Raw genomic sequence first — 12174 nt, 5'->3', positions numbered from 1 at the left:
ATTTATTTATTACTCTGTATGGAATTTTAGGGTGTTCTGATGGTTGGCCCCCCTGGGACTGGCAAAACCATGCTAGCAAAAGCTGTTGCTACGGAATGTGGGACAACGTTCTTCAATGTTTCCTCCTCCACTCTGACGTCCAAATACAGGGGCGAGTCTGAGAAGCTAGTCCGCCTGTTGTTTGAAATGGTAAGTCCTCGATGCTAGGGACCTTTATTGGTTTATCAAGCCCCTCACAGCACATTGTTGCAGGATTGAGTTCATTATCCCTAGAACCTCTCCAGTGGATGGGTGTGCACGCTTATATAGCAGACCCTTCTTGATGTATATTTGAGGATTGTGGAGTAAATTACCCTTGTCTCTAGAAGCAAAATGTGTTTCATCTATTTTCTCTGTTCCAAGCTGAAGGTTGGTTTCTGAAAATCAAGGGCCAGATCTTGAACTGCAGCTGAGAAATACTTACACACAGTCTCGCCCCAGGAACTGTGTTGTGTGTGTGCAAATATGCCATTTACCCTCTCCTCATCCTTATTTGCTTCTGCACTTCCAAGATGGTGCCCATTAAAACACCTTGCGATTTTTAGATAGGCTGGAAACTCCCCTCCCAACCTTTGACTTCACAAGAAGCACAATATGTATATTACAAATAGTATATTTTGATTGTTCCCTCACCTCCTTTGCAGGATCAAGACCTAAGAAAGCAAAGGTCAGATATAGAACAATCCCTATCAGTCCGCATCCTTAAAGGAAACCTGCACAACACTTTCAAAAGATGAGCCTGGGAGCTTGTTACATACCCAGTGTACAATCTAGACTAATGAGTAACTGTGTCATCCTTGCCCTATAAACTTTATACTGATTTGTTGCTGTAGCCTCTAGTCTGGACTGCTCACAAACAGCCTCCAGCATGCAAGTCACTGCCAGCTATGTCTGTGTGTGTGCTGCAGGGTGACCTCAGCTCACTCCCTGTCTTAGATTCCCCCCCCAGAAATATGTGTCCTGTACTGCCCAGCCCTCTCCTGGACAATATAAGTATGTTAAGTCCCTTTTTTTATTTAAGATAATATACCAGCGTAGTATTTCAAATAGTTCTTCAGACACCTCGATTTAAACATACTGGATTAGATAAAACAATAAAACAAGTTTATTAACTACAAAGAGATTTTAAGTGAATACAAGTAATGAGGCATAAAAGTCAGAAGTGGTTACAAGAAAAATAAAGATAAAATACAACTAGCGCCTTAACTATGTTAAATGCAAAGCGAAGTTTTTCTCTCCACATGCTCTCAACAGGCTTATTGGCCAAACTTCTTAGGCCAGGACCCCTTCTTCCTTTGTCTCTTCTCATGCAGTGAATTGATGGGCAGAAAGAGAGGGAGGAGAGGGGGTGGCTTGGGGTGTTTGTCCCCCCTTTCTATAGTGTCAGCCCCCCCTTTGGAAAACATTTCCAGCTGAGATTCGGGCGACAGAGCATCTACAGAAAGGGATCTTCCCTGCTGCTCTTCCTCACCTGTTGGAGCTTCTTTTGTTTTCCTTCCTGCTTGATGACTTTGTTTACTTCTTAAATGCAGATTAAGCAGAGCACATTCTTTTGTTTGAGACAGATGTGTTTGCCACCTCAGTTTGGAACATGTGTTAATAACATCATACAGGGAAATCTTCATGGGCAGCGGGTCACATTGGCTGGGGGCGGCTCAGCCTCCCCAAACATTCAGGCATGACCCCGCCCCCTGCCATGACCACTCCCTGCGTGTGGCTCCAATTCTCCGGCTCCAGCCCCCCCAGAGCACCGATGGTGTGGCTGGGGCCACGCACCGCCCGCCTTCCCGTGCTCCTGAACTGAGGAGGCTGCAGCTGGCGCTGGGGCCGCCCGCCCTCCCTGTGCTCCTTTGGGGCTGGGGGGCTAGCCGCAGGGGGTGGGGGAAGGGAGGGCTTGGCTCCGGTGGGGGACGGAAGGGGCGGGGCCTCGGATGGAAGGGGCGGGGCTGGGGGTTAGCCTCCCCTGGCAGTTCACGCAACGTCCATGGAAATCTTATAACTGCACATACAGTGTTGCTACACATTTTATCAAGACAATATTGACGAGCAAATTGAGTCTTCAAATGACACCTTACAAGGCATACTTTGTACAAAGATTATTACAACAGTGTGTAGGGTGTGGACACAGGTACATTCTTTCACAGAGCTTAAATTCATTACTCTGCTAGACACTAAAAATCATGGACTGAACAGAGACACTGGATTTATGGTTTATTACAACAATCTGTAACCAACTAACCCTCCCCTCCCCTTTTTATCCTATGACTGCAGAGGTGTTAATGGGCCACTCTACCTTGAATGGTCCCTTAGAATACATGCTAAAGAATCTGTTCCACTTTGTATTTAGCTGTGCCATTTGGAGTACCTTTCCTGGACCCAAAGAGCTCTGTGTGGCTCAAAAGCTTGCCTCTCTCACCAACGGAAGTTGGTCCAGTAAAAGATAATCCCTCACCGACCTTGTCTCTCTAATATCCTCGGACTGACACAGCTACAACTACACTGCATACAAGAAAACAAGTAACACACACAGACTTCTGCACATGCTTAACTTTCTGCACTGTGAAAGTTACCATTGACCTCAGTGGTACGATTGTGTGTGTGTGTGTGTGTGTAAAGTTAGGCACATGGGGAAGTCTTTGCAGGGTCAGGATCTTAGATGAATTTTTCTGTGGCTGGGACATATCTTCCATTTGTTCAGCACCGAGCACAATAGGGCCTGAAGCCTGACTGGGGCTGGTGCTTGCGACTGCAATCTAAGTCATTGTATTTTCACTTCAATAAAGGCCAGGTTTTATGCACCAACAACAATCTTCATTGATGAAATCGATTCCATCTGCAGCCGCAGAGGCACTTCCGACGAACATGAAGCAAGTCGCAGGGTCAAGTCGGAGCTGCTGGTTCAGATGGACGGTAATTGGGGTTTAGATACCTCCGAGTTGAGCTTCTGTTTCTCTTCTGGTTATGGACATGCTTTATAGACACTTCATTGTTCAGAAATGAGTAGAGCTGGCAGAAAACAATCACCTCTTTTTATTGGGGCGGGAGAGAGATCTCTTTAATTCTGAAGTGTTCAAAATGGGCCCATCTTTTGGTGAATGAGAGTCCAGAATATTTAATTTTTTAAAGTATATTTTTATAAGCATGACCTTGCTGCAAAAGTTTTGTTTTATATAAAGCCATATTCAATAAACTTTCATTTGAAAAATGTAGCCTGCTCTAGGAGAAGCCTATTTTGAACATTCCTGCAGTTTAACACAGACATTTGTGTGGGATGCAGTGCACAGGGGGTTTCTGCAATACAAAGTTGTGAACAAACGCCTTCCTTGACTCTTCCACTCAGGACCTCTTTGTTTGATTTGACTAGACCAGACCTTGCATTGACAACTAGTGTCCTTTTATTAATAAGATTTACCATTGGATCACTATTCTCTGTATATGGACCATTTAACACCAGCATCAAAGGAATATTTATGGTACAGGGGTTTGACTACCCCCCACTCTGTTGTTGCTCATTGTAGGGCAGCACCCCCAAGTGTGTAGGCACACGCAGAGGCAGATTAAGGTTTCCTGGGGCCTTGGACCAGAGCAAGTGGGGGGGCCCACCCCTTCCACCTGCATTCCTGCCCCAATTCCACCCCTTCTGCCTGCGACCCCACCTATGGCCTCATCTCTTTGTGCCCCTTTTCCCAGGCCCCACCTTTGTTCCCCCCCCCCCCATTCTGCACCCCCACTGCGGCCCTGCAACCCATTTGCTACTTTCTACTCCCCACCCCACTGCGGCCCTAAGACCAGAGAAGCTCTGTCCCCCTCTGCCACAGCCCCAGGCTGCAGCGGGGAGTGAGACCTCCCCCAGTCCCAAGGCCGCAGCAGGTAGCGAGATATCCTTCAGTCCCAGGGCCACAGCAGAGGTCCGGGTGCTGGGGCTTCCCCTGCCACCCCGTGGCTTCTGCGGGGGCCCAGGGTAAGGGTGCTGGGGCTTCTCCTGCCCGCTTGGCACTTCTGCTAGAGAGCGCGGGGGCTTCCCTTGCCGCCACCCTCAGCTTCTGCCTGGGACAGAGTCGGAGGGCGCTGGGGCCTTCCCCTGCTGCCCTCCAGCTTTTGTCAGGAAGCAGGGTAAGGGGGTGCAGGGGCTTCCCCCGTTCTGCGGGAGAGCAGGGTTGGGGTGTGGGGGCTTCCCCTGCCACCCCTGGCTTCTGCCAGGGAGCGGGTTCGGTGCACGTTGGCTTCCCCCACCCCCCGGCTTCTGCCAGGGAGCCAGGTTGGCGTGTGGAGGCTTCCCCTGTCCCGCTCGCCCGGCGGTGCTGTCCACCACTGGGCACACCACAGAAAATGAAGGGACAACAGCTTTTTTGCCCAGAGGGAATCAGTTTCTTTTTTAATCTAACTGCTTGGGTTGGGGGGTGACAGAAAGTTTTTTACCATCTCTTTAGTAGCCAATACAGAATAAGTTGATAGTTTCAGTTCAGTTCATAGTGGGCAAGTGTCCACGCATCACAAAACTACGTTGTTGGCAGTCTGGCAGCGGCCAAGAACTGAACTGTCAGGCAGAATAAACTGTTCTCTCCTTCCTAGAAGTAGGTGCTGCCTCCAAAGCAGAGCTGGGGTATGTTGGGAGAGTGGTGTAGAGAAGCTTGCACCCATGTTGTGCCCATGTACTGATAAATGCAGTGCCTCCTTCTCTAAGGTTTGTCAGTCCAGCACCTTTAGCAAGCATGTTATTTGCTACGATCATTAAAATGACTCTTTCCTACACTGTTGGACTTGCAGGAGTAGGTGGTGCACTAGAAAACGATGACCCTTCCAAAATGGTGATGGTGCTGGCTGCTACAAACTTTCCCTGGGACATTGATGAAGCATTGCGAAGAAGATTAGAGAAACGGATTTATATACCTCTGCCAACAGGTACTATTGCTACAAGCATTTTCCTTTAAATGTTTTTTCTAGGAAACTGTTCTTCACTGTATCTCTTAGGATTGTGAAGACCGTTGATATTTCTGTTCTAAATATTGCATTTGTGGGGTTAATAACATGGCTGGTTGTTTTCTTTAAAAAATTGCTTGGAGCTCAGAAACAATGAACTATGGTATTTCATTACAGACCCATTGATGGGTTCTTACGTTTTGAAACCAAGTTAGTTTTAATGAGCCTGGAATTATTTTAAATGTTGCAGTCAATCCTTGAGTGATCATCAAAGGAAGCCTTTGGACTTTTTAAGAAATATTGCAAATGCATTCTCATGCCCTTGCAGATGAATGCAGAGAAGTGGATCCATGAATTATCACTTTCAAGCTTAGCACATTGTAAATCACTGCTTGCTGGCCTTTATCCCTAGACTTCAAGTCACTCAAAATGTAGCAGACTGATTGCTTTCCTGCCCAAGATGCCTTGGCTTGTATTGTCATTCATTCCTGGCTGTCACACGTATACCCTATTAATTTCAAGATTCGTATCACTTGAATGTTGTATAGCTTTGTTTCTTCTTGGGACAGTGGATGCCTTGTGTCACTGCATGAGCACACAAGATAACAAGATGTGTGTTCATGGTGACAGCCGTTGTGATTGAGTTTAACAGGTATAAGGATATTTTAATAGGTATACAGCTTGTTTTTTGCAGCTCACAGACAGTAATAGCTCATAACAGGATGACTGTCTTTATGACCGATTAGTCTAAAATTCTATCAGTTTGCTCTGGTTTCTAATTGAACAAGACTTGCTTTGGATGTAGCGTAATACACCCTGCACTTCTTACATGAGGTAGATTTGCCACTGTAGCTGTGAGTTTACATTCTATCATCTTATTCCGCATATGAGGAAGTTAAATTGTTCTGTGCATCTCCAGATGATGTATTTACATTCATGCTTTGTAATTTGAGATCACCAGGGATTTCAGTTGGAAAAAGCTTAAACAAAATAAGTAAATTGTAGGATCTGGTGTAGTGTGAATTTTATAATGTGATATTTCTAAAATGACATAAGGCCCTGGGAAAAACTTAGGAAAATATTGTGTTTTAGAGAAACAATTCTGCATGTGTGCCAGATGTGCATCTATGGTGTTCTGTAAATAATAAATAACCCTTCTAAAGAAAATGCCCTCTCTCTGTACAGACCCCCTTTCTGGATTATAGGTAATTTTGTAAGGCACTTAGGTACCACAGTAGTATAAATACATTCTATATTTTCTTTTTCACTGTTCTCTGTTAGTCACCAGGGACACTTATAAAACAGGAGTTGTGTTCTTAAGATTTTATCTGCTCATCTTGCTGCTTCCCTCTCAAAGTGGTCATCCTCTGTTTTTAAGACATCAAAGCTGGTTGCTGTAGAAATGAAGATGCTGATGTAATGTACATTTTCCCTTGCAATAAAAAACTGAAAAGAAACCCTCTTTCTCTTCACCCCTGCCCCTCAAAATAACATAAAGGGACAAATTTTCAAATGTGGGTTCCCAAATCACAAGCGTAGGACTTGCATACGCACATGCTTTGTGTGCAGAAAGGTTAAATTGGCTGTGTAAATGGGTACTTATTTAGTCAGTTACCATGCTGTGCACACAGCACCTGTGTTTGAAAATTGGCCAATGCAATTGTTTCTAAATATAATTTCTCTGTTTTCCATGAGGTTTCAGCAACTCTGTTGGGCCCCAATTCAGCAAAGCACTTAAGCATGTGCTTAAAGTTTAGCATATGCTAAGTGCTTTGCTGAATGCTCTCTACCGCTATGTAAATGGAAATATTTGTGTCATCAAGTCCATGGTGTTTCTAATAAAACCATGTAAATAATGTGCAGTCCAACTTCTGAACAGTAGGGTGTATCCCAGGGGTCAGGAGGAGCATCAGAAGTTTGTAGGATCACGCCTTTGTGTCTTGTAAGAATAATATTCCCTGCTGGTCAGCTGTGTACAGTGAGAAAATGATGCATAACAAGGTATGTGATTATACCAGAGACAGTATCTGTTTGTCTCAGGCACATTGTGCAGAATGAGGCAAATGGCTAAGTGCTTTCAGTCACCTGAGAAGTGTAAGCATTTGGTATGATTGCACTTCCTGAGCTGTTTTATGAAGTGTCTGTACAGGATATTTTTTAACTACATGCTCTGCCAAAAATGTGATCGGTTTTGTTTTTCTAATATGTGAGTATCAAGGAGATCACTCACCATAGGTGCTGCCCAGTGTTCAGGCAGGGCATGCCAGGTTCTTTTCTTTCCTGGCACCCCCTGTTGAGAGCTGCTCTAGTCCTGTGGTGGTGTGCGCCTTCTGTGACGCAGCCCTCCTGCTGGGTGTCATGTTGATGTCCACCCCTTCTGGAGTATAAGAGTCCAGCAATGGGATAGCCCTCTAGGTAAAGCAAAGGGCTCCCGAGTCAGGGTCTTGACTCTTCTGTCTTTAGTGCCTTCTCTCATCTAGATTGCCCATCATGGTTAGACTTCTGGCTTTGATACTCCTAGCCTAAGGGGTGGTAGAGCAAGCTCTCCACCAGCTTCCGCTCCAGGGCTCAGTAGTAAGCAGCTACATCCTGCACCCCAGAGTGCTACACTGCTGCTTCTCTGGGTCACTTGCTACCTGTCCCCTCTTTTCACAACAGACGAAGTACAGTAGAACCTCAGAGTTACAAACGTTTCCGAGTTACGAACAACCTCCATTCCCGAGGTGCTCATAACTCTGAGGTTCTACTGTAAAGACTTTTAATAACTGGAATCAAAGATAAAGTCTCAAACCTTCAGAGAATCTGTAGGCTCTTCCCTTCTGGTGTGGCAATTTTGCCAAAGGAGGGCATCAGGCAGCAGGGGCTCCTGCAGTGCACCTTTCCAGGAACTCAGAATGTATGTCAGTTCACCTCCACTGTATGCTGCCTTGCTGAGCTGACCCGTTCCTTTTGTGCTCCTCCTCCAAGCCATGCATGCTTTGCAGGTATGGCCTGGGGAGGCTGCCTGGGTCCGGAGCAGCTGCTTATCCCCTTCCTTATTGGTGCTAGGTTTGTATAACCCATCATAAGGAGGCTTTTCATCTGTAGTTTCCATTTAAAGCCTAGATTGTGTTTGTCTTTTTGAGTATTTGTGTGTCATGGTGACTTGAACAAAAGTATTGTTAAACTTTAAACAAGTGATTCTTGTATCCTAGCAAAAGGCAGAGCAGAGCTGCTTAAGATTAATCTTCGGGAAGTAGAGATGGATCCTGATATACACCTTGAAGAAATTGCTGAGAAGATTGAAGGCTACTCTGGTGCTGATATAACTAATGTTTGCAGGTATTTTGTTCACTTTATTTGCAAACAAATCTAAAATCAATAATTACGTTACTCCGTAAAAGAGAGCAGCACCAGGCCCTACCCACAATAGTTGAAAGCATCTTAGCAGAAACCATGTTTAAGGCTTGAATACATTTGCTAGCACTATTCAGTACAATAGTATGGTTCTTAGAAAGCATGGAGTCTGTGTACAAGATGTGATGGTGTCTACTATGGTCGTGGGAGAACAGACAGCCTGAGCAAATGTTTTGTTGCCATTGTCTGCTTTCATTGACTCATGTTTTAATCTTCTAATCTAATATAAAGCTGGGTGGTTTGGGGTTTTTTAACCCTGTGGGTTTAGGAGCTGGAATTTCCTGCTGCAGAGAGAAACAAGATATTTTACTTATTCCTATATAATATTTTCTATTGCAGTCATGTCCAGAGACCCAATCAGGACTCAGATGCTCTCTGTGCTAGATAGAGCTGGCTGGAAACTGGAATCCCTATTTTGCAGGATATTCCAAAATTTAAAAAATATATTGCTTTGAACCAAAAAGATCAATGACATTTCCTGCAGAACGGGAATTCCAAAATTTTGTTTTGAAAAAGTCAAAATGACCTTTTGTTTTGATCTTTTTCAAACATTTCAATGGCTTTCTGCGCTCACTGGAACACTGTCAACCTGCCAGGCAGGGAGATGGGCAACTTGGGGACCCTGAGAGCTTGGCTGCCAAGGAGCCATAAGCCTGGGAGCTTGGGATCTGAGGCTTCCAGGGCCTCCGGGGTCCCCCAGGCTTTGCAGCAGACTGCCTGGTTTCCATCAGAATTTCATCAAAATCATTGTTACTGCAAAACATTTCAATTTAGAAGAATTTGCATTTTCTAATAGAAAAACGTTCTGCTGGAAAACGTCCAACCTGTGCGAGAGCTAGGGGCTGTACATCAAGTACAAACATCTGGTCCCTGCCCAGGGGAACTTACACTCTACGAACATGTCTCAATAATTTGGTGACCCATATTTCTACTGATTAAGTGGCCATTAACCTGTGTTGAAATGACTCAAGAGTTTTGAAATCTTTTGTGTTGAACTGTAGTTCAATAATAGTTAGATTAAATGTTATCCCTCGGGCCTATATTCTCCCTTGCTGGGAAAACTGCAAAAAGAGAATCCATAACTGAAAATTCCACATGGGCCATGCTGTGAGAAATGAGCGACATGCTCTTTTCTGGTGAGCAGGGGTTAGAAAGGGCCAGGGGAAGAGTCTACCAGACGAATAGAACATAAAGATCTGCAGGCATTGGTGTCCTCAGCCCTGTGGATTAATATGTCATGTGCTTTTTGGCTGCCACTCTGCACTTTCCAAATCAAGTCACTCTGCCAAAACTGGCAGCAGGGCTGAATTGCAAGTCAAGCTGCCATTGGCTCCCCTCTCCCCCCCACCCCCAGGGACTGCACACTGCTAAGGAGGTTGAAGCCATGGAGTGGGAGTTTGCTGCAACAGAGGGGAACAGACGCTCCTGAGTGTTTCAAAAAGGAGGGAGCAGTTGAGCACAATTTTTTTCATGAGTTTAGTGACTGCATTGAAGTCACAAGATTCATCTCCATGAATCATTGTAAAAGGTTTTCAGTTTTATAGTTTTAATTATCTCTGCACATTTACCATATGCTTAAATGGATTTGGATACCAATGCATTCTTTACATCAAATGAATGTAGTGATCTTGGAACATAGAGGCGAAGAAAGATGTGTTCTACATCTTAAAGTTAATGCTTTCTTAAGTGTTCCTTCCAGTGAAGCCTGAGAATATAATCAAAATTCATATGGCTCGCAGCACACACTACTGACACTTAGTTCCCATGTATTTTCCTTTGTTTCCAGGGATGCCTCTTTGATGGCAATGAGACGGCGCATTAACGGCTTAACCCCAGAAGAGATCCGTGCACTTTCTAAAGAGGAACTTCAGATGCCTGTTACCAAGGGGGACTTTGAGCTGGCTCTGAAGAAAATCTCCAAGTCTGTTTCAGCTGCAGACCTGGAGAAGTATGAAAAATGGATGGCGGAGTTTGGATCTGCTTAACCTCAGTGACATCTCTTCTGTGCTATAGTTTTTTTTAATCTTTTCCTGTTGTAAACTGTAAAATGAGTTAGAAATGTTTTAAAAGGTTTAATAAAAGGTTTGATTTTTTTTTTATCTTGTGACAAAAATCACCCCCCCCCCCCCCCTTTTTAAATTTTGTTATGCTTGAAAGGAACAAAAATGGTAACCCACACGAGACATAAAGATGCTTTCTGACTGAATAGTAAAATGCATAAATAGCAAGGGAAAAATACACTTTTGAAGATAAGCGGCACTTTTCCAGTTAATGTCAGTGTTCCTTATTTTCACACACACTAGTCCTTTCATGGCCCAAATCTGTAAATCAGACATGGGAGGGTGATGAGAGAAACTAGCAGAGACTTGCTGCACACCTTATTTGTAGGAATCGCTGTATTTCTAGTAAGGATCAGGTTCCTTGCCCATGTATGTGGCACTGAAGTTACTGTTCGGCTGCTGCTTCTCCTTTCACTAGCTTATTTTGAGAAAGTACATGGGTAAAATTGGCCTTGTTTACAGTAAGCAGAGAGCAGTTTGCATCAAGACTCAAATTGTTAATGATTTTGTTGGAAATTTTCAGCCTGATTTTCCTCCCACTCTCACCAATTTTACACTGGTGTAACTTCACAGACTTGACTTTACGCCAGTGGAAGTGAAAGGAAAATTGGGACACTTGATTTCTTTTGGTCAATCTTAGGCCACATTTGCACCAGTTTAACCAAAGCTGTGATTTTTAAACTGATTTTAGTTGACCCTCTACTCTTGCACTATTACTCATCCCCCTATATTTTGTTTGTGTTTTCTAGATATTTTTTAATCTTATTTATTAAACACCAATAGTGTGTTTGCCTCAATTCAAGACTAATACCAAGCCCAGTCCTGCTCCTAGAAGACAGACACAGGACACGGAGCTCTCGTTTTCCTATCAGTCATGAACACTCTCTTTCCTAGACTTGGTACAGGACAACATTTGTTTACGCTGTGGAACTGTTTTTGCAGTTAAAACTATTTTATGCAGTTTTCTTAAATGTGTAAAAATGCTTCGACTGGGGAAATGATTAATTTCAATAGATTGTCTCTCTTCTACCCTCCCTCCCCCCATGCCAGTGTAGTGCTGAAAAATGCTGGATTGGCAGCTTTGGAGAATGAAGGCCTCCATCCCAGAGTGTGGCTGTCACACTGGAAGTGGCTATGCTGGCCCCTCTCCACACGAGTTTGTACCGGAGCGTCCTCTGCTCGGAACAGAGAGAGAGTTCAGTTTCAGTGGCCATCCTGTCCTTGGCCTCTCTGCTGAGGCCGTTAATAAGGCTGCCAGTTGTGACGATGGGGATTGTAACATCGACCTGTTCCTTAGGAATTAGACTGAGTCCACTTTTCATATAATTGCCAAACTGCTATGGCATGGAAGCAACTTCTTGCTATAAGTGACTTTGACCAGACCTAAAAAGGTTCCATCTACCAACTCCACCGAGCGAGCCATTCCTTCATAGTACCTGCAGGACATGGCCAGAATTGTTTTGATGAATTGCTAGTGCAAACACAACTCTGGCGCCTCACCCATTCACTTGTTAGGGGAGAGAGATGTCTGGGATTTATTCTACAGCATATAACTGGTCACGTGGGCTACATTTGCAATAGTTTAGCTATGGATTCATTATCTGTTGATGCCTTGGATGTAGACAGCACCTTGGGCTGAGCCTGTGAATGGTACGGTTTGCTCTTTTCAAACAAAGGGGCTGCTCTAACTTGAATGGAAAAAATCCTAATAAATGTCCTGATGACTCTCATTCATGTTGCATTGTACTTTTGTTTGGAT

General features: G+C 44.3%; 1 protein-coding gene across 1 annotated transcript in view; it reads left to right on the top strand.

Moving 5' to 3' along the window:
* The window catches only part of LOC112110225 (katanin p60 ATPase-containing subunit A-like 1), a 53176-nt gene extending 42745 nt beyond the window's left edge, over window positions 1-10431 (top strand). Inside the window, exons 5-9 of the mRNA XM_024205126.3 lie at window positions 31-189; window positions 2823-2949; window positions 4807-4941; window positions 8154-8280; window positions 10142-10431. Coding sequence (XP_024060894.1) covers window positions 31-189; window positions 2823-2949; window positions 4807-4941; window positions 8154-8280; window positions 10142-10340 — 747 coding nt within the window. The 3' untranslated portion in view covers window positions 10341-10431. The remainder of the gene's footprint in view (window positions 1-30; window positions 190-2822; window positions 2950-4806; window positions 4942-8153; window positions 8281-10141) is intronic.
* Window positions 10432-12174: the final 1743 nt, after the last annotated feature.

This window comes from Terrapene carolina, unplaced genomic scaffold (assembly GCF_002925995.2).
Source record: "Terrapene carolina triunguis isolate 2854851 unplaced genomic scaffold, T_m_triunguis-2.0 Scaffold141, whole genome shotgun sequence".
NCBI lineage: Eukaryota > Metazoa > Chordata > Testudines > Emydidae > Terrapene > Terrapene triunguis.
The sequence above is the reverse complement of the archived record's forward strand: the minus strand, read 5'-3'. Positions and strand labels throughout refer to the sequence as shown.